We start from the raw sequence: 19655 nt of genomic DNA, 5'->3' as shown, positions 1-19655 counted from the left end.
GTGGGAGAGGAATGCACTTTGTTTTTTTTAAATTGAAGTATTGTTGCTTTACAATGTTGTGTTAGTTTCTGGTGTACAGCGAAGTGGTTCAGTTATACATACATATGCATAAATGCATATTCTTTTTCATATTCTTTTCCACTCAGGTTCATTGTAGGATATTGATTGGGTAAAAAGGCTTCTGAGAGGTTGTGACATTTGGGGTGAGTGAGCTGTTGCTAGCCGGAGAGAGGTGCTGGAGACAGTCAGGGCCTGGTGTGGAGCAGATAGTTCCCTGGGGCTGTGGGTGTGGGGACTGAGGTCAGAAAGGCCACTGGGCAGTTGAGGGCAGAGGTCAGACCAGACACCAGACTTGCAGCCAGGGAGGCTGGGTATGAGCTGCGGCTCGGATACCTTACGTACCATATTGTCCTTCTCAAGTTCAGCTCGAATGACTGATTGCTCCCTGGGCGGTTCTGTTGGTGGCGTGAGATACGAGGCAGCACTTCGCAAGCTGCCAAAACCTATAGAAAATGTTGATGCTGTTAGTAGAAGATGCCCAGGTTAGGAGAGCCCCAGTTGTGCCCCTCTGGGGCCTGTGCCTCATTCTGTAAGCAGTGGCCGGCTGCTGGAGGCTTCAGGAAGACACATCCAGGGGCTGGGGGTCGAGCAGACTCGTGGGGTGACCCGGAGACTCGGCCACATGTGCAGTGTTGCCCCCGTGTGTGCAGAGATGCTCCACCCCTGACCGGCAAGTACATGTTTGGAAGCTGACCCGCTTGAGAGGTGGAGGCTCTCGGTTCAAGGCCAAGGGGGAGAGACGTGGGCAGTTGCATCACCCGCTCGCCTTCCTTTCTCATAATTAGACTCCCAGGCTGTGGGCCCTGGAAGAGAGCCCGGAGCCCTAATTGAGTCCCTTTGGCATCTGGAGTGCCCAGGCCTCTGCTGCTGGTCATCACAGGGCCAGGCCTGGAGGAGCTGGGCCCCAGGGCAGCACCCGCGGGCCTGAGCCAGGCAGCCCTTGAGGGGCTGCTTCCCAGAACCCGTCTCCACCTGCGTGGGCTCAGCCCTCCTCCTAGGCAGGCCTCCTGGCCTCCCCTCCCACTTGTGTGCCTCTCAGCACCGGGCTTGGCCCACCCTGAAGTCTTGACTGACTTTGCCCTTGCCAGGTCACTGAGCTTCCCCGAAATCCTTCCAGCCCTTTCATGTATGTTTTAGTTCACTCTTGCTTTATTTTGTTTTCGATGATTTGATGAGTAGGAAATACTGCTTTTGAATTTACTTGCTGTGTTTGGATAGTAGCTCGAGTACTGGGTAGACCGGGGTGACTGGACTTGTTAACTAACATGTAATGTTAACTAACATGTAAGGACCTCTCCAGATCCTGTCAGCATTTGGTCTCAGCAGTCTGTTGATTTATGTGTAATAATGTTTTTTTGTTTGTGGTCTTTCTCTGCTTTTGAAAATAACAGAAGTCTTGAAATGAATGGGCATGGTTCTCGTTTAGCACTTAGCTTCATCCTAACAGTATAATCCAAGGGCAGCAAGGTGTTATAACTGGATCTACATTTCTTACACTTGAAAAGTTTTAGTAGCTTGGATATATAGGAGGGAGTGCTTTATGGTGAGATAATAGTAATAATTATAGCTAACATTTATTAACCATTTCTTATATGCCAGGCACTGTTCTACATATTTGACCTTGATTCACTCATATAATTGTCACTGCACTTCTGTGAGGGATGGGTACTATTATGACCCCCTTTTACAGATGGAGAAACTGAGGCATAGAGCAGTTAAGCAGCTTGCATGAGGTCACACAGCCAGCCAGTAACTTGGGGAGCCGGGTCTACAGACTTTGGACTCCACAATGCTTCTTGGCCTTGCTGTTTATAGTGGACAGGTAGGGACTTTGGACCTGAGTTTGAATCCTGGCACTGACACACCTGTGTAACTGGGGCCCAGGTGTGTACCCTCCCTGTGCTGCACTTTCATTATTTGTGAAATCCTGGTAGCTGTCAGGCTCAGGGTGGTTTTTAAGATTAAGTGGGGTGATGTTTACAGAGCCCCTAGCCTAGTACCTGGCACTTTAGAGGCATCTCTTATTTAGTTTAGAGCTACTTTGGTGAAAAGTGAAGTGCTGAAACTTTTTGAAATTAGACTTTCAAAGTCTACTCTGGTCATGTAGCATTTTAATTTTAAATTGCTTGGACCTATGTATACTTGATGCTCTTCCCAAGTCTTTGATGCGTAGTCAGCCGCAGTGCCAGGCTGTGGAAGATGCTTTCCAGAGAGAAAGTGGTGCTGGGTCGGGGTCGGCCCCTGTTGGTGCTGATGGGGTGGGTGGGTGGTGCTGATGAGATTCCATGACAGGGATGAAGGGATGACCTGATGTCCTTTTATTAGACGCATCTGGGCAAAAAGCTGGACTCAGGGTTGGGAGTTGGAGGCTGGGGGACTGGGGAAGTGGTAGCATGGAAGCTACTGGGACCCTGGAGCTACTTCAGAAAATTGCCCCAAGAACTTACGGGGGATGGTCCATGCCATTGTGTCCGGACACCTGGGAGGTCTTGCTTGTTTCCTGGGGTCCAGGAGCTGAAGGAAGGTGGCTGTCTCTCCTACTTCGCTTTGGGATTCATACAGGAGTTCCCTTTTTCTCGAATGTTCTTTTTGGTCACATGCCGAAAAGAGAGGTTTTCGACTCAGAACTCTTGAGGTGATGAACTGAGTAAGCACTTATCCCAAGGAGGCGGCTGGTCAGCGGCTCGAGCACACTGTGGGGACCTCTCTGTAGAGCTTGGTGACGATGGAAGAGCTGAGTCCTCAGCTGCTGAGCTGAGCAAGTGGAGTGGCTGGTGGGGCAGCCTCGGGTCCCCACCCAGCACCGCTGTATGTGCCAGTGTTGAACGAACACCAGGAATGTCTGCGTGGCCTCTGACCAAGGTTGTTGGCAAACAGTAGCAATAACATCTAAAGAATGTTCAAAAGAGCAGCTTAAAGAAGTGGCCGGGGGAGAGCTTTGCCTGTCCTCTCCACACACAAAGCATTTACTCAAATGGAGACCATGGGGGTGCAGCATGTTCTGGGAGACCCTGATGGTTTCTCTTGTTCCTTACGCGGTAGGCAGTTCAGAAAGTTTTCAGAATTAGGCCTTGTGTTTCTTCATCTGGATTAATATTAGAATTTAATATCTCGTACAGCTCGTGGAGCTAAAATGCAGGGATCGGCAGGTGCTCTGTTGTGTTTTTGCATAACTGTGTGGGAGTTGCCAGGGAATCTACTCTCGGGTCTTTCCATCTTGCTTTGCACTCAGCTGTCTGGGGCAGCCGGTAGGAAACAGTATGCGTTGAGTGTGCGTGAGAAGCTTGAACACGAGAGATGATCGCTTTTGAAGATGCAAGGCCACCCTCATAGGAGCTAGAAACACTTTGGAACCCAAGCCTCTCTAGGTGGAGAGACACGCTCTTCCTAAAGTTCCTGAATTATGCAATTTTAATCTTAAATTGTGATTACAGATGCCAAAGTACATGTTGTAGCTCATGCATATTTAGCATATATTAGAAAAAGTTTGGGGGCAAGGTAAGCCCTTCTGCACTATTAAATTTGACAGTGATCACTATATTTCTAAATGCCTGAAATCTGGCTGGGGCCTAACAGTGACTTCTTCATCTATGCAAAGACCGAATTGCAATATTTAAATTGTCTGGAGTCTTGTGGGGCCTCAGCAGATGTGCGTCCGCGCTTGGGTTATTTCTTCTCTTGAGTTTACTCTGTTGCTCGATGATGCGCCCCCTCCTCTTGTGGAAAAGTCCTTTGGCAATTGCTCGAAACAAACTCTCCACAATAAATATGGTACTGTGATGACTAGCACCGCAGGGCTCAGCCCCTGCGGCAGTTTGTTGGACACGGATTCTGGGTGGAAATACGTCAGATTCACTGGTGACTCGGGTCCCTCCCCCCACCCTTCAGAAATCTCTCGATAGTGGTTTATAACAATTTGGTCATCTTAAGTGTTATTGAGGATAAGAGATAAAGTCCTTTTCTTTCCCTTTACTTATAATGAGTATGCACCGAAAGTGCCATTATATGTCACCTTAGAAGATTAGGAGCCATCCTTTTGTCTTGTTTTGATTTAATTTATTTCAGATCACATTGATGGGCATTTTAAAATTCCTCCCTGGGACTTCTCTGGTGGCGCAGCGGTTAAGAATCCGCCTGCCAATGCCGGGACATGGGTTCGAGCCCTGGTCCAGGAAGATCCCACATGCCGTGGAGCAACTAAGCCCATGCACCGCAGCTGTTGAGCCCGTGCTCTAGAGCCTGGGAGCCACAACTGCTGAGCCCACGCGCCACAACTACTGAAGCTTGCGCGCCTAGAGCCCATGCTCTGCAACAGGAGAAGCCACCGCAATAAGAAGCCCGTGCACCGCAACAAAGAGTAGCCCCTGCTCGCCGCAACTACAGAAAGACCGCGTGCAGCAACGAAGACCCAATGCAGCCAAAAATAGATTAAAACAAAAAAAAGATAAAAAATAAAATTCCTCCCTTACAATCAAACGTCCTGTGCATTGTTTTCAGTGCACATCTCCTCCTTTGGGTATCCCAACCCCTTCTCTATTAAGGGCCTTGAATCTTGCCCCAGCACCTTATATCCTCTGTCAGCATCGGATCAAACACGAGCTCTCATGCCAACCAGAGAGTAAAGCCAGTGCTCCCTGTCTCAGTTAAAGGTAAGTGTGGCATGAAGGGCACTGGGCAAGTAGCATACGATAGCCCAGGATGTGCTGTGTTGACCTTCACACTTCTTCAGGCTTCATATCCACGGCAGACCTTGACGTGGTTTTATATTGACATTCATATGAACAATTCTAAGATATTCTGCATATGTCATAACAAAAAGTCACACAATGACCGTTTTCACAATGTGGTATCTCCAAACAAAGTGTTCCCTTGTGGAAGGGCTTGGAGTCTTCGTGAAGTTTCTCTAATGGACACTTCCTCCGTCTTAGGACTCAGGCTGATTTGGGGCATCGTGGAGTTGGTAGTGTGATTTGATTGAGGATGTTGCAGAATATTCAGGGGGAAATGACACAGTACAATCTGATTTGTTCAGATTATATAGAAAAAGACTCACAAATTACGTCTGTCATTACTCTAAAATTGTAAAGCCAAAGAGGTATTGATGAGCTTTCTGGTTACCAAAAGAGAGTCTTTACCAGTTTCTTGAGTGATTGTGATCTGGTAACTCAGATTACTTTTTTAAATGCTGTGTCAGTGACTGAGTTCCTCCATTTCTTGCTCTCTCTCTAGAAAGATCAATCCTTGGCTAGGGGTGCTATCGATTTATTACTATAGAAGATGGAAAACATTAACGAATAGGCAGTTGGCCGTATTCTCTTCATCCAAGATATGCGTTCATTAGTGTTGCCCATATCTTTTTTCTTAGCTGAGCCTGGAAGAACTCAGAACATTGATCTAAATGTTGATGAATTTCCTGAGAAAATTCAGAAACAACCTTCTTAACAGTTTCTCTGAATAATCCATTCTTTTTTTTTTATTTTTTTATTTATGGCTGTGTTGGGTCTTCATTTCTGTGCGAGGGCTTTCTCTAGCTGTGGCAAGTGGGGGCCACTCTTCATCGTGGTGCGCGGGCCTCTCACTATCGCGGCCTCTCCTGTTGCGGAGCACAGGCTCCAGACGCGCAGGCTCAGTAATTGTGGCTCACGGGCCCAGTTGCTCCGCGGCATGTGGGATCTTCCCAGACCAGGGCCCGAACCCGTATCCCCTGCATTGGCAGGCAGACTCTCAACCACTGCGCCACCAGGGAAGCACCCTGAATAATCCATTCTTAAGTGATGTCTCGTAGGAATCTTTGATCTTATTGGTGTGGTGTGATTGACAATAAAATAGCCTAATTGACCATTTTTTTTTTTTAAACCTGAAGGAGCATAATGTAGGGTCTGACAAGACGTTTATTATCCTTTCTTAGTATTTTGAGCCTCACTTGTGATGATTTGTACTTTCTCTCTTGTATTTTAACTTCTTGATCTACCTGTTTGTGTCAGCCCCTGGGTGTCCCTTGAGATTAAGGACTACACCTGTTTGATCATCTTTTCCTCCACTTCAAAACCCTGCACATGGTAGGCACATTTTCTATGTAGTGCTTGCTACTGCTTGTTAGCTTGGATAAATTGTATTGAATCTAAGCCAAAACGTCCCCCAAACACAGTTTTATTCCATTGGAGTCATGTAATGCCTTCGTGAGTACAATGTGTGAAAAATTCAACCCTATTCAAAAATCCTGTGTCAAAATATAATAGAAAAAAAACACTTAATAACCTGAATTGAATATCTGTTTGCCTTCTTGCTGGAAGAGCTGTTTTTTGGTATGTAAGCTGGTTTTAGCTCCTTCCTTTCAAGTTTTGCTTGAAGTCGGTTCAAGTTTGAAGGAAAAACAACTCTTTCTTCAGATAAATAGTCTTTAGTTTTCTGTGGTACAAAATATCAATACCCCAAAGTTGAGTGATCCTTAATCATTGAATTTAAGTTCTTTTTTTCTCAGCAGATTTACCTTTTTAAAGTAGTTTTTAAAAAAAAAATTTTTAATTTTTAAATTTTATTTATTTTTGGCTGCATTGCGTCTTCGTTGCTGCACGTGGGCTTTGTCTAGTTGCAGAGAGCGGGGGCTACTCTTCATTGCGGTGTGCGGGCTCTAGGGCGTGTGGGCTTCAGTAGCTGTGGCACACGGGCTCAGTAGCTGTGGCTTGTGGACTCTAGAACGCGGGCTCAGTAGTTGTGGCACACGGGCTTAGTTGCTCCACGGCATGTGGGATCTTCCTGGACCAGGGATCGAACCCGTGTCCCCTGCATTGGCAGGCGGATTCTCAACCACTGAGCCACCAGGGAAGCCCTTAAAGTAGTTTTTTCCCTAAAACTATATTATATTTTTTAACATAATAGGGATTGTATAGTTTATACACTTTTACATTGTTTTTTCATAATCCTAGAACACTTGGATTTATCGTATTATTAAACATTCTCCAGAAACATTTTCAATGGCCATACAATAGTTCATTGTTTGACTTTACCAGCCTGTGTTTAATCCTTCCCCTTTGTTAGTGTTTCAGGTTGATATCTTGTTCTCATCATGGCACGTTTGACCCTTCCCATGCTGGACCACTCCTGCTCAGTCCAAATCTGTCCCTTCTCCCTCTGTGCCATCAGCCTGCCCTGGCTTTCCCCTCGTTCAGGTTCTCAGTAAAGGAACGCTGTCCTAATCCATCGTACTTTCAATGAAGGTTTCTCTTCTCCAAGCCATTGCAATACCAGTCCCAGCCTCATCCAGGCTTCTGATCATAGCACCATAAATGATGCATTCCTGGTTTTACGATTTTTCAAAGTGATTCACACCTGAGCTGTTTTAATTACCAGGGGTGCACCCTTGAGGCATTCATATCCTCGTTAGTGTTCATTCATGATGCCAGCTTGATAATGTAATGAAAACACCATGAAAGTGTGAACATATATTTGCAAATGAGAGAGGGTAAAATGATTAGTGGAGACCAGAGACAGAAAAATTGGGAAGAGAAATATTCCAAGCAAAGTGAACATCCTTATTATAAATGCTCAAGTATACATGTCAGCACTCAGTGGGAAACTCATTTGCTTCTCTGAACTTTGATTTGCCTGTGACTTTCTGGGCCACGCAAGGAAAAGAATCCACACTCTTTTTGTTGCCAAAAGAAAAGGTACCTGTGCTGCTCAATCAGGAACCGGTTAAACATTGTATTATAGAACAGGAGGAGACTTTTTTCCCTGTGGTCTATTTCATTTATTTGTCTTATGGGCAAATCAGTGGGCAAGGAAATATATTTCTCCTTGCTTTGCATTATAGAGGAAGCGGTTAGTTTTACTGAAGGGATTGAACCTTTTATCTCATTTCATGTTTATTATCTGTACCCTGGCCCACGCAGTAGTGTGTGGATATAAGCTTCCCATTTTGTGAACCAGCGTTTCAAATTCTTTAGTATTTGTGACTCTCTTTTGAATTCCATTCTATATCTATCTGAAAATCGTTCAGAAAATTCGAATTGCCAGTTGAATAGACAGTGTAGTCAGTCTTTTTTGAATTCCACCAGGGCTGCCCTGCTGCTGGGTGATGTTTCCTCCTTTGCCTCCAAAAGTAGACCAAGCCTTTCTTCTTGATATGCCCCTTTTGCTCTGTCATATTATAAACTTGTATCACATTCTGTCTCCTGGTTTCCTGTCTCTTTCAGCCTTTCCCCTGGCCTTAGGCTTTATCTGGAGTTACCTCTCCAGGCCCAGGATCCTCTAGAAGTTACTCACTTTCTTATCTGTCTAGATTTCTTCTCTTTCACGTCTGCTCTCTCTGCCTGGATTGAATTGGCCACAGCGCCCCTGCCATGCGGGCTTGTTAGCATGTTCTTTTCTTTCCTACAGCGCTGGCAACATTTTAGTGTAACACCTATCCTAGCCCCAATTCCCCCTTCCCATGACTTTGTTTCACTTAGCTCTTTAGAATATAGTTTCACAAATGTTTTTTGTTTGCCAGTTACTTGAGAATTTATTATTCTGTGATCCTCCAATGCTGTTATGCCTGAAAGAATGTTATTAACTAGCAGCAGTATCAGGGAGCCGTGAAATGTTGCTGAAACCTCAGTTTCCTCATCTGTGAACTGAAGATAAAAAACTTTACCTCACTGGTGCATATAGGGATTTGATTAAATAAAAGTGTCTAGGAAAATTCTAATATGAAAAGATATATGCACAATGTTCATTGCAGCACTATTCACAATAGCCAAGACATGGAAGCAACCTATTATAAATGTCCACTGACAGATGAATGGATAAAGAAGATGTGGTACGTATATACAATGGAATATTACTCAGCCATAAAAAAAGCATGAAATAGTGCCATTTGCAGCACCGTGGGTGGACCTAGAGATTATCATACTAAGTGAAGTCAGTCAGAGAAAGACAAATACCAAATGATATCACTTATATGTGGAATCTAAAAAAATGAGACAATTGTACTTATTTACAAAACAGAAATAGACCCACAGACATAGAAAACAAACTTATGGTTACCAAAGGGGAAAGTGGGGTGGAGGGGAGGGATAAATTAGGAGTTTGGGATTAAAAGATACACAGTACTGTATATAAAGTAGATAACCAACAAGGACCTACTGTATAGCACAGGGAGCTATATTCAATATCTTGTAATAACCTATAATGGAAAAAAATCTGAGAAAGAACATATATATATATGTGTATATATATGTAAATGTAACTGAATCACTTTGCTGTACACCTGAAACTAACACAACATTGTAAATCAACTGTACTTCAATTTAAAATAAAATGTCTGTGTGTTCCTAGCTTAGTCTTTCATTACCAAAGGGGATTCCTTCTTTATTGTCTACCAATTCTGTGCATGATTTGACATCTTTATTGAGATGTAATTCACGGGCTGTACAGTTCCCCCATTTAAAGTGAATGATTCAGTGGTTTTAGTATATTCGCAGGGTTGTGCGGCCATTACCACAATTAATTTTAGAATGTTTTCATCGCCCCAGAAGGAACCCCATACCCATTAGCAGTCATTTCCCGTTTCCTAGGCAACCACTAATCTACTTTCTGTAATTTTATGCATCTTTAACTGCATGCTTATTGTATTGCACGTTAATAGGATTTTCATGTTTCTTATGGTACATTGAAGGTATTTTGAAATGCAGTCCTAATATTTTTAGCACTAAAAACAGCCCTTCGATCACTTAATGCTTATTTTTTACACAGGGAAACAGAGGACCAGGGAAGTCAAGTGACTCATCTGGGGACATTCCCATTTCATCCCTCTTTACTAAAACATACTAGAAAAAGTATCTTATTGACGCTTATTTCATCAATAGTTCTTATTTTTGAGTGTTTGCTGAAACCCTTTCAAATTCAAATTCTGGACGTGGGATATGATTATTTGAATTCTCTGCTTTAGCCAATGGATCTTTTAACTATTCTGTGACTATTTCTTGGGCTTTTCCTTTTATCCCTAACTTTCTTGTGTATCAAAAGTCATGTCTTAACCAAAGTTTATTCAGTTTGTTATTATATTTTCTGTTTAAATTTCCTTTGGAAACATCATTACTCTGTGATCAACCATAGCGTTTTCTAGGATAATCTGTGCAGTTTTTATATGTGTTCTTCTGTGGCACCCCTGAGGCCCCTACCTCATTTTGCGGTAGACCATTTAATCTACCAGATTTCTCCCCTCCCATGCCTCTTTTCAGTGTGATTTTTGCTGCTCTTTCCATCTGCCAGTGGAGACTATTTCTCCACTCCCCTGACTATGGACTGAAATGACATGGTGCAAATTTCAAGGTCTTGGCCCCAAGAGTCCTCCCAGACTCTTTGTCCCTTTTAAATGGTACTCAGAGAGCTTCAGGCAAGAAGCCACTCGATCGTAAGGGAGAGGAAAGAGACCTGTGGAGAACAGAGGCACCCCAGCTGGGTGCTGGCACTAATTGCCAGACCATAAGCGTGAGGCCAGGGTGGTCTTCCAGCCCTTCCGACCCTCCAGCTGCTTGTAATTGCATGAGTGAGCTCGGGTGAAAACAGCAGAGGAACTTCCCAGCAAACCCACAGAAATGTGAGAAATTTCAAAAAATCATGTTGCTTTTGAGTCACTAAGTTTGGGATGGTCTGTTATGCAGCAGTGGCTGACTGATACATGTAGGTGTTAGCACTGTGGTGACATTGAGACGACTAGAGTATGTGATCCAGGTAAAGTCCTTAGCTCACTGCCGAGCACAGAGAATCCCTCAGTAAAGGTTGACAGCTATATCATAACGGCTACAGAATGATCATTCTAACGTTGTTGTTTTGGTTACTGTTGGTTGTTTTATTTCTCTTCCTCCTCCAGACATAATGCCATTGCTTTTCATTATCATTAACGCTGATGAGTTAAAGAATTTGATGTCATGGTGCTAATTGTCTGGTATTTTTTCTTCCTGATTAGTAAGTAGTTTAAAGCTTTAAAAAGACTTTTCTTATTGTGAAATAAAAATATTTCATGTATACTGAAAAGTGCATAAAGCATAAATGTACAGCTTACAGTATATAACAAATTATAAAATGAATACTCGTAACTGCCACTCAGCTTAGAAGGTTTAACATTGGCAGGCCTCCTAATGCCCATTGCATGACCTTCCTGATCATAATATTTCCCTCACACCTAGAGGTAGCCACTAACTTGACTTAATAGTAATCACATCTTTGCCTTTTTTAAAAATATTTTTTACCTCCTCTGTATGCATCTCTAACAAAGCAGTTTAGTTTTGGTGATTTTTCAACATTATATAAATGGAATAATATAGTATGCCTTCTTTTGTGTCTGGCTTCATTTGCTGAATATTATTTCTAGATTTCTCCATGCTATGACTAAGAGTAAGCTTCCATTTTCATTGCTGTGAAAAATTTTATTACAAGAATATACCTCTGTCAGATCTACTATTGATGGGTATTTGGGTTATTTACAGTTTTGGGCAATTACGAACAATTCTGTCAAGCACGTTCTTGTATATATTCTGGAATAGAATATGTGAGAGTTTTAAAAAAAATTATAAGGTATATACCTAGGAGTAGAATTTCTGGGTAATAAAGTCACAGTTACTTTTTGTAAGTCTCGTAGAAAAGAACATTGCCAGATGATACGAATGATAAATACTGTAGCAAGTGTTATTCTCACGTGGAGATTAGAACCATTGGTTTACAGCATCTTTACCAAGGAGGCTGACCACAAAGGCAGTTCAGATCTTTGGGGACAGGAGTAGGGATGTGATGAGAGTTACGTAGGATGGAAAGGGGTCAAATTTAGTTGAAGGGTTAGAAGACCCCCAGAAGGAAGTCTGCGAGTAAATTTGGTGTCATGACAGCTCAAACAGTTTTTTTCAGGAGTTTAATAACATTCTTTATATTGTCATCCCCCAGGTGGATCTGTAACAGTGGTTTATGTTTTCTCCACCTTATGGGGATATTTGGGCAGTGGGGGACAATTGATCATTGGCCATATAGTGATAGCAAAGGACATAGCTCTCTTAGGATTGAGTATTCCTAAGAAGAAGGGAGAGGAACTCACACTATCAAGAGAAGGAAAAAGAATCTTGCCAGAAATGGAGAATGGGAAAAAGAAACATTCTGTTCAACCAGATTAGAGACTCTGTATCTACTAAAAACAATGGTGGCTATAAGAAGACTGTGGTGTAGCAAAGCAAGCCAAGGCAATTCGGGTTTCTTTGCATGTCATTGTACAAAATGTGCTCTAAGTGGGCCAGTGCGCTGTAATCAACATGGTGTGGTTGAAGAATGGTGTCTGTGTACCCCGTCACATGATCACCCTGCTGAGGCATCCTGCCAAGAGGGCTACAGGAATTGTTCCTCATGTGCCCTGGCTCATCTCAGAGAGAAGGCAGAAGGGTTTATAAGCTTGTGGAGTTTTCTTCCATGACGATCTGCGGAAGTTGAAAACTTGAAGATTTAATCAGTCTTAGTGGCATTGTGTCTATCTTATAGAATGTAGATAATTTAAAGCATTTGGACACCAAACTAAGATCCCATCAGGATAATAAGGGAAGGATTGAGGAATCACTGTTTTCGTTGTGGGATGCTGTCAGACAGGGTTGTTTTTCCATCTGGTATGTGCATCCCTAGTTGAATAAAGTAGTATTTGTGACAGGTTCTGAGGATGCTTTTAATATGCAGAACAAAACTTAAATTTGCTTGCTTTAAATTAGGATTTAAAATTCGGATTAGGATTAAATTAGGATTTCTATTGGACGTTGGGATTTGCAGGTTGTGATTTCCACAGACATAAAACTAGCTTATTATTCACTGTAGATCTAAGTCCTTGGTTGACTTGGTTTCTTGTATTATTTCTGAACGGTCCTTGAATGTATGGATTTGGTGATGGTTTTTGTGCTGTTGCTGTTATGCCTTTCCTGGAAAACAAAGTGAGCTTTTCATGCCTGAGTAAACACATCGATGCATTATTAAACTGTCAGACTCTTTGAACAACTGGCATAAGCTCAGTTATTCAAATGTGACTCTTTTGAATGGCTTTTGTGTCAGCTAATGCTTTAGTATAACCCACATAAAGAAATTTCAATACCTTTCTTTAAGAAATTAAATTTCATCCCTATGATTAAAGAACTCCAGAGGATTAGTCCTTTTGTTGAGCACGCTCATTGTCATATATAGCTAATTGGTAGCATTCATTTGCTGAGATTCATAGTTCGTTTTATTTTAAAACATCTTTCTTTTTTGTTAAAAAATAAAGTTGTTCATGCATTTCCCTTGTTGCCTAGCATAACATTTTTTCCCCCTGTTCCCTTCTCAACATGCATGCGTGCTTTTTTCCATAGAATACCTGCCATTTTGTCTTCTTTTTAAGTTATATTTGCATCGTCAATCTTTTTCAAGTTCTCTGGTCTTTACAGTAATTATTTTTGTTGTTTGCTTGGTATTGAGTTATTAATAACATGCTAAACATTTCCCTTATTTGACATGCTTTTCATTTGTAGTGATAAGAATGCAAAGACATATTGTGCACCGTGGCTGGTTTTTCTTATTTTCAATTATGTTAGGAGAATAGATGCCCAAAAGTATTGTTATGATGTCAATGGACTTGAAAAACTTTTTACGTTTTGTGTATTGCCCAACTGGTTTCCAAAGACGATGCCTTCTTTTTGATTGTATAAGTTATAATCCCTTTTACCAAAGGAAAAGAAATGATGAAGCTTATTAAATGTTAGCATCCTTCGCAACTATCATTTGGAGCACCCTGTCATCTTAGTAGAGACTTTCTCCTTTGTAAATTCAATTTCTATTTTTAGCAAGGTAATATATGCAAATAATTTTTTAAAAATCCAATAAGCCTCTTGCCCTCCCCCTCTCCCACTTCAATTTCTGGCTTTTGTGAACCCCCAGCTCTGGGATATTTCTATTGGCATTAGCTTCCACATTGCTAAATGGCTTGCTTTTACTGTTTGATTCCGCCCCCCCACCCACACACACTTTTTAGTTATTTATTGATTTCCTTCTATGGAAGATGAGTCTTTAGCACTTACAGTTTCTTTCCCATCCTCTCAGTATTGACATAACATAAATTTTGTTTTTAACAGTATATAAATATTAAAATATTATGACTGTATAAGTATTGATCATAACCAAATTTTATATTTATATTATGACTATATCTTCTTTTACTCTGTATTTTTTCTGGAATTAATAACTCCCTCCTTCTTTGCTTGCTTTGTTTTCTCTATTTCAGTTTCTAATTTGTCACCAAGTAAATCTTCCTGATACTTCCAAACATGTCAGATAATCTGTCACATGTGTTTTTATTTTTATTCTTTTTTATGGGAGCCCTCATATTTTCTTCAGTGTAGACAGGTTGCTCTTGGGACCTGCTGCTTGGTTGCCATCTTGGAATTCCTTCACTGTTTTGTCCTTTGTCTCTCTCTGTTTTGTTGATTCTCTGATTTCTGGATCTCAGATCTTCCTCCTTTTAGATTTATTGGGTTGACCAAAAAGTTCATTCAGTTTTAAGTGAAAATAAGAGATACGTTTTTCATTTTCACCAAGAATTTTATTGAACAACATAGTCACTCACCAAATGAACTTTTTGGCCAACCCAATACTTCCACATTTTGATGGATTCTTTTTTTTTAAAATAAATTTGTTTATTTTATTTATTTATTTTTGACTGCATTGGGTCTTCATTGCTGCGTGTGGGCTTTCTCTAGTTGCGGCGAGTGGGGGCTACTCTTCGTTGTGGTGTGTGGGCTTCTCATTGTGGTGGCTTCTCTTGTTGCGGAGCATGGGCTCTAGACGTGCAGGTTTCAGTAGTTGTGGCTCGCGGGCTTAGTTGCCCCACGGCATGTGGGATCTTCCCGGACCAGGGCTCGAACCCGTGTCCCCTGCATTGGCAGGCAGATTCTTTACCACTGTGCCACCAGGGAAGTCCCTCGATGGATTCTTGAGAAAGGTCCAAGGAAGATAAATTTTTTGAGACCATGCGTGTCTGAGAATGTCTTTATTCTGTCACATACCTGATTGATAGTTTGGCTGGGTATGTGATTTTAGGTTGAGAATAATGTTTTCTTGGAATTTTGAAGGCATTGCTCCATTGCCTTCTTACCTTCAAGGTTGCTGTTGAGTCCAGCACCATTGTGATTCCCAATCCTTTGTTATGACCTCCCTTCCCCGCCAACCCCTTGGTCTCTGGAAGCTTTTAGAATCGTCTTATTTCTGGAGTTATGAACTTTTATAATATTCCTTGGTATCCCTATGTGTTTTGTGTCATTCATTTTATTGGCCACGTGTTGGGCCCTTTCAGACTGGAAACTCATGCTCTGCAGTCCCTGTGTTTTCTTTCTCTTTGGAATACCTATTCATTGGATGTAGTACCTTGAGGACTGATCCTCTAATTTTCCTATTTTTTTCTGTCCTGGTTCTCCACCTCATTGTCTTTCTTTTCTACTTTCTGAGGGATTTCAGTTAACTTTATGTTTCATCTCTTTTATTGGATTCTTATATTGATGCTGCACTAGTTTTTAATTTCTGAGAGTTTATTCTTTGAAGCTTGCCTTTTATGGCATCATGCTGCTTCACTTCCTCTTATTTCTCCGTGGGTATTAATTATATTTTTTTTGGTTGGGGAAGTTTTTCCTGCTCCCTACATCACATTTGTTTCTTCTGAGATGTGTGTGGGTGCCCACTCTCTTGCATGGAAAGGGCTTTCCTCAAGTGTCTGGAGAAGCTTGGCTCTGTTTAAATGAGATCCAGGCACTTGAAGTAAAAAAGAAGAGAATTGAAGCTCTGAGTGCATGGGTGGGGCTTGTAACCTGGGGCTTCCCTATTGTATAATCCGTGTCTGTAAGTCTGTCTGTTTTCCCACCTGGGAGCCTGGCTGCAGGGAGAAGGGGGTGGATCTCAGTGAGCAGGCTCTGACCCCCTCCCCCTGTTTCCAGTTGGGTGCCTCACCCTTGCCCTTAGCTGTGCTTACAGTCAGCTCTTCTGGGGGAAATTTCCAGTCCCCTGCCTGGTTGTGCAGGGGAGAGGAGGGGTTATGGGGGCCTAACTGTCTTTATATCCATTTTCAAACAGTTCTCCTTCCTTCAGAGGTACCTGGACCTAATCTCCTATTGGCTACTCACTCCATAGGCTTACATTTCAGCTTTGTATCGATTCTTTCGTTAGCTGTCATTTATTTATCTGTTTTCTAGCTTCAAGGATTTTGTTGCATGTCTGGTTTGCTTCTCGTTCCCTCTCATCTTGAATTGTCTTCATGCCTTTATTTCATATTTTTATATCTATATCCATCTCCCTATAAATTCCTTTAATGCTATTTTAGTACAGTTTTTAAAGGGTGTGGCGCAAAAGGCACCTCTGTGTACTGTGGTTAATGGAAGGATCCAGTGCAGGCTCTTTTTTAGATTGGCCAAAAATAATTTTTTTCTCCTCCACACATTTGTGGGATATTTATATATTTTCTGATGCACAGTAATTTCTTTTAAAAATGTTTAAGAAATATTTTACTCTAATTTTCAAATATCTTTATTTAACATTGCAGATTTCATATCAGTTTCCATAAGTAGAAAATGTGACCACCTACTGGATAATTTAAAGGAGTCATTACTATTCTCATTGAGTTACTTATTCATTGTTAAAAAATTTTAATTTTGAAATAATTGTAGATGGTACACAGAGATGGCCTGTGTACCCAGTTTACCCTGTTGGTGACATCGCCACATTACTTTGGTACAATATCAAAATCAGGAAATTGACATTGGTGCAATCGTCACTAATTTTTAAAAGACGTATTGTTTTAAATTTCATATTGGGCAAAAAGTTTATTTACACTGCAAATAGATGTGAGACCTACATGAAACTATTTTGTCTTTCAGCAATTTTTCCAGCTAGTCAAGTTACGAAAGCTTGGACTTAGCGATAACGAAATTCAGCGGCTCCCTCCAGAAATAGCCAACTTCATGCAGCTGGTGGAGCTTGATGTGTCCCGAAATGGTAAGAAAAAATGATTCCACTTGAATTGTTCATTTGTCTCTTCTGATGCTGATGCTTACAATTTTTAGTAAATATGGCTGGATAAATGTTCTTGGGGGAAAGCTATGCATATGTTTTGGGATGAAATTAATGCCGTTATTGAATAGTTTAGTCACCTCGTAGGTATTTACCCAAAATGTCATGACACAGTTTTTAGGCGATAACTTTCTCAAAGTTGGTTCGGTCTGATTCACAGCGGTGGAGCTGTGGACTGGCAAATCCGCAGCTTGCCCCCTCGTTTGACTGGAGGTGACATTGAGGGCTGCTAGTATGGTCATTTGTCCAGATCTCGGGGGACTGCTGTGGCGGGGAAAGCGCCCTAGAGAAGGGTTGGTTTCTCCTGGCTATGGCCTGGCCGCCTGGGCTGTTCCCCTGAGAATCTGTCTCCCTGCTGCAGTGAACGGACCTGCTTGCCGTCCAGGCATTTCTGTCAGTTTCATTCAGTTCTGATTAGGCCCCGGGTAGGTCTGCCCACTTGAATTATTTGTGTGGCATATTTGTGAGTTTATTTTGATTTTCAGATTTCACTGTCATGTTGCTTCCTTTTAACTGAACGCCCTAGCAGGGTGTTTATATCCTGTTTAACCTTTTACTTTTAAATGGGTACCCTGGTTTTACCTTGGGTTTTATAGCCCTTAGAGCATTCCCCGGGCAAGCTGGTCCCGTGGCTTGTTGGAGCATGTTTGATTAATTACTTCAAGTTAAAGTGGCAGCTCCCAGGGGTCCTGTCTTTAGTGATGGAATTCAGTTCTTGCAAGAACTCCGGTTTAATGTCCTGAGGATAAGCCCATATGTAATCTATTGTTTATAAAAATGATAATCCTTTTCTGTCTCTCCTGTTACACACCCGCTTTGTGTTTTGTTTTGCTTTCCTACAAAAATCTGTAGGTTCCTTCTCAATGACCCTCAGGTCTGGCTCTTTCAATCTGATGTCCTCTGCAGAAACCCCAAGGCCCGGATAACAGTATTTTCCTGTGGGTCATTGTTATAAGGCAGCAATAATAATCAGTACTTGATTGAAAACGTGGTGAAGAAAGAATGATTTTACCCCCCACTTTTTAAATTGCTACCACCTCTCAGATCCCATCCATTGGAAACTGTCTTTAGGCCAAGCCATATGCTCTTGATATAGCGTCTACTTTTATTTGTCATGAGAATTATTTCTTCCCTTGCAGGTACTAGAAAGAGTGAAAAAATTAGTTTGGGAGGCTTGTTTACAATGGCTTATTTGGTTGCAGGGGGGTCAGCTCTGCTTAAGTAAAAGGGATTTGATGGTAAGGATGGTGGGTGGGGTGGAGCTGACTTGCTAAAAGCATTGCCCCGAGTCCGCATCTGACACCATTTTAGTGGCTTCTTGGCCTCTCTCTTCTGTTTATGGGTGCTCTGTTCTTTGGAACTGGCCTCTGCAGACCTGTTTTGTTGTGGTTTCTCACCATGCACTTCTGGGCCTCTGCCCTTGCTGTGGCATCTGGCTGCCATTTCTAAATGAGGCCTGGTTGACCCAACTCATCTTTTTAAGCCAACCGTAAGCCATAGCTCCCGGTCACTGGGCACTCTAGGTATTGGCTGCCCTGGTACAGGGGTGGCAAGCAGTACAGAGCGCGGCCCTACCCTCAGTGCAGAAGTTGCTGATAGGCAGCGTCCCCTCACACTGCAGTGTGGCAGGGGCCGGGCCTCTGAGGCCAGCCTTGCCTCTAAGGCTGTCCTGCATCTCCCTTACCTAAGGCGTATGTGATTGAAACTGCTCTCTCTTGTCTTAGCGATGATCTCAGTTGTAAAGACTGGCTGGCTATGAACTCTGCAAGGAAGCAGTGACTTTGAAAAATGGTCGCTGAAATCACACAATCCCAAGAAATCAAATAGTCATTTTGAAATTGGCATTAGGAAGGAAGAGAAGCAGGGGTCCAGAAATACTTGAGAAAGAGGAGAAGTATTGGCTTTAATGACCTGGGAGCAGAGAACGCATAGAGCTTGAAGGTTGCAGTCCTATTATTGACTCTGATGGGAAGAGATGCTCTGTGGGAATTCATCATGGTCAGCGGCCAGTTTTACCAGATTCCACATCAGCTGTGCCTTTTCAAATATTCAGAGGAAGAGAGAAGGGCTACGTGCCTCTTTCCATGTGTCCACTTATACCTTCCAGCATGTTGATAAGAGGAGGTGAGCTTTCACTGTAGTCGTGTCAGGTCACACAGTGTTTTATCTCCCTGGGATGCCTACCCTCCTTTTCTCCCCCCCCCCCCCCTCATTTTCAACCTCTCCTTCTGCAGGTGTTGGACTTCTGTGATGGATCCTGCAGATCTGCTCCCTTTTAATCAGGCTCTTGTAGAAATGCTGGGGGAGTTAACCTCCCCCTTCGCCTATTGGCAAAACCTTGCTCTGGCTCGTGTGTGTGGTGGGAATGGGGGTGGTGGTGGTAGAGGGGGCTTTCTTTGTGGTTGTGAAAAAACTGCACAGATGACAGAGCAGAACAAGGTCATGGTTTTACTATAACCAACAGGAACGTGGGTCTTGAGCTGTTTCCAGGTCAGGCAAATCTC

At 42.4% G+C, this 19655-nt stretch overlaps 1 protein-coding gene across 1 annotated transcript in view; it reads left to right on the top strand.

The window, feature by feature from the left end:
- LRRC1 (leucine rich repeat containing 1) overlaps positions 1-19655 on the top strand; it is a 134654-nt gene that overhangs the window by 27612 nt on the left and 87387 nt on the right. Inside the window, exon 2 of the mRNA XM_057555643.1 lies at positions 16959-17076. Coding sequence (XP_057411626.1) covers positions 16959-17076 — 118 coding nt within the window. The remainder of the gene's footprint in view (positions 1-16958; positions 17077-19655) is intronic.

The sequence above is a fragment of the Balaenoptera acutorostrata genome, chromosome 10 (assembly GCF_949987535.1).
Source record: "Balaenoptera acutorostrata chromosome 10, mBalAcu1.1, whole genome shotgun sequence".
NCBI lineage: Eukaryota > Metazoa > Chordata > Mammalia > Artiodactyla > Balaenopteridae > Balaenoptera > Balaenoptera acutorostrata.
This window is presented reverse-complemented; position numbering and strand designations above follow the sequence as displayed.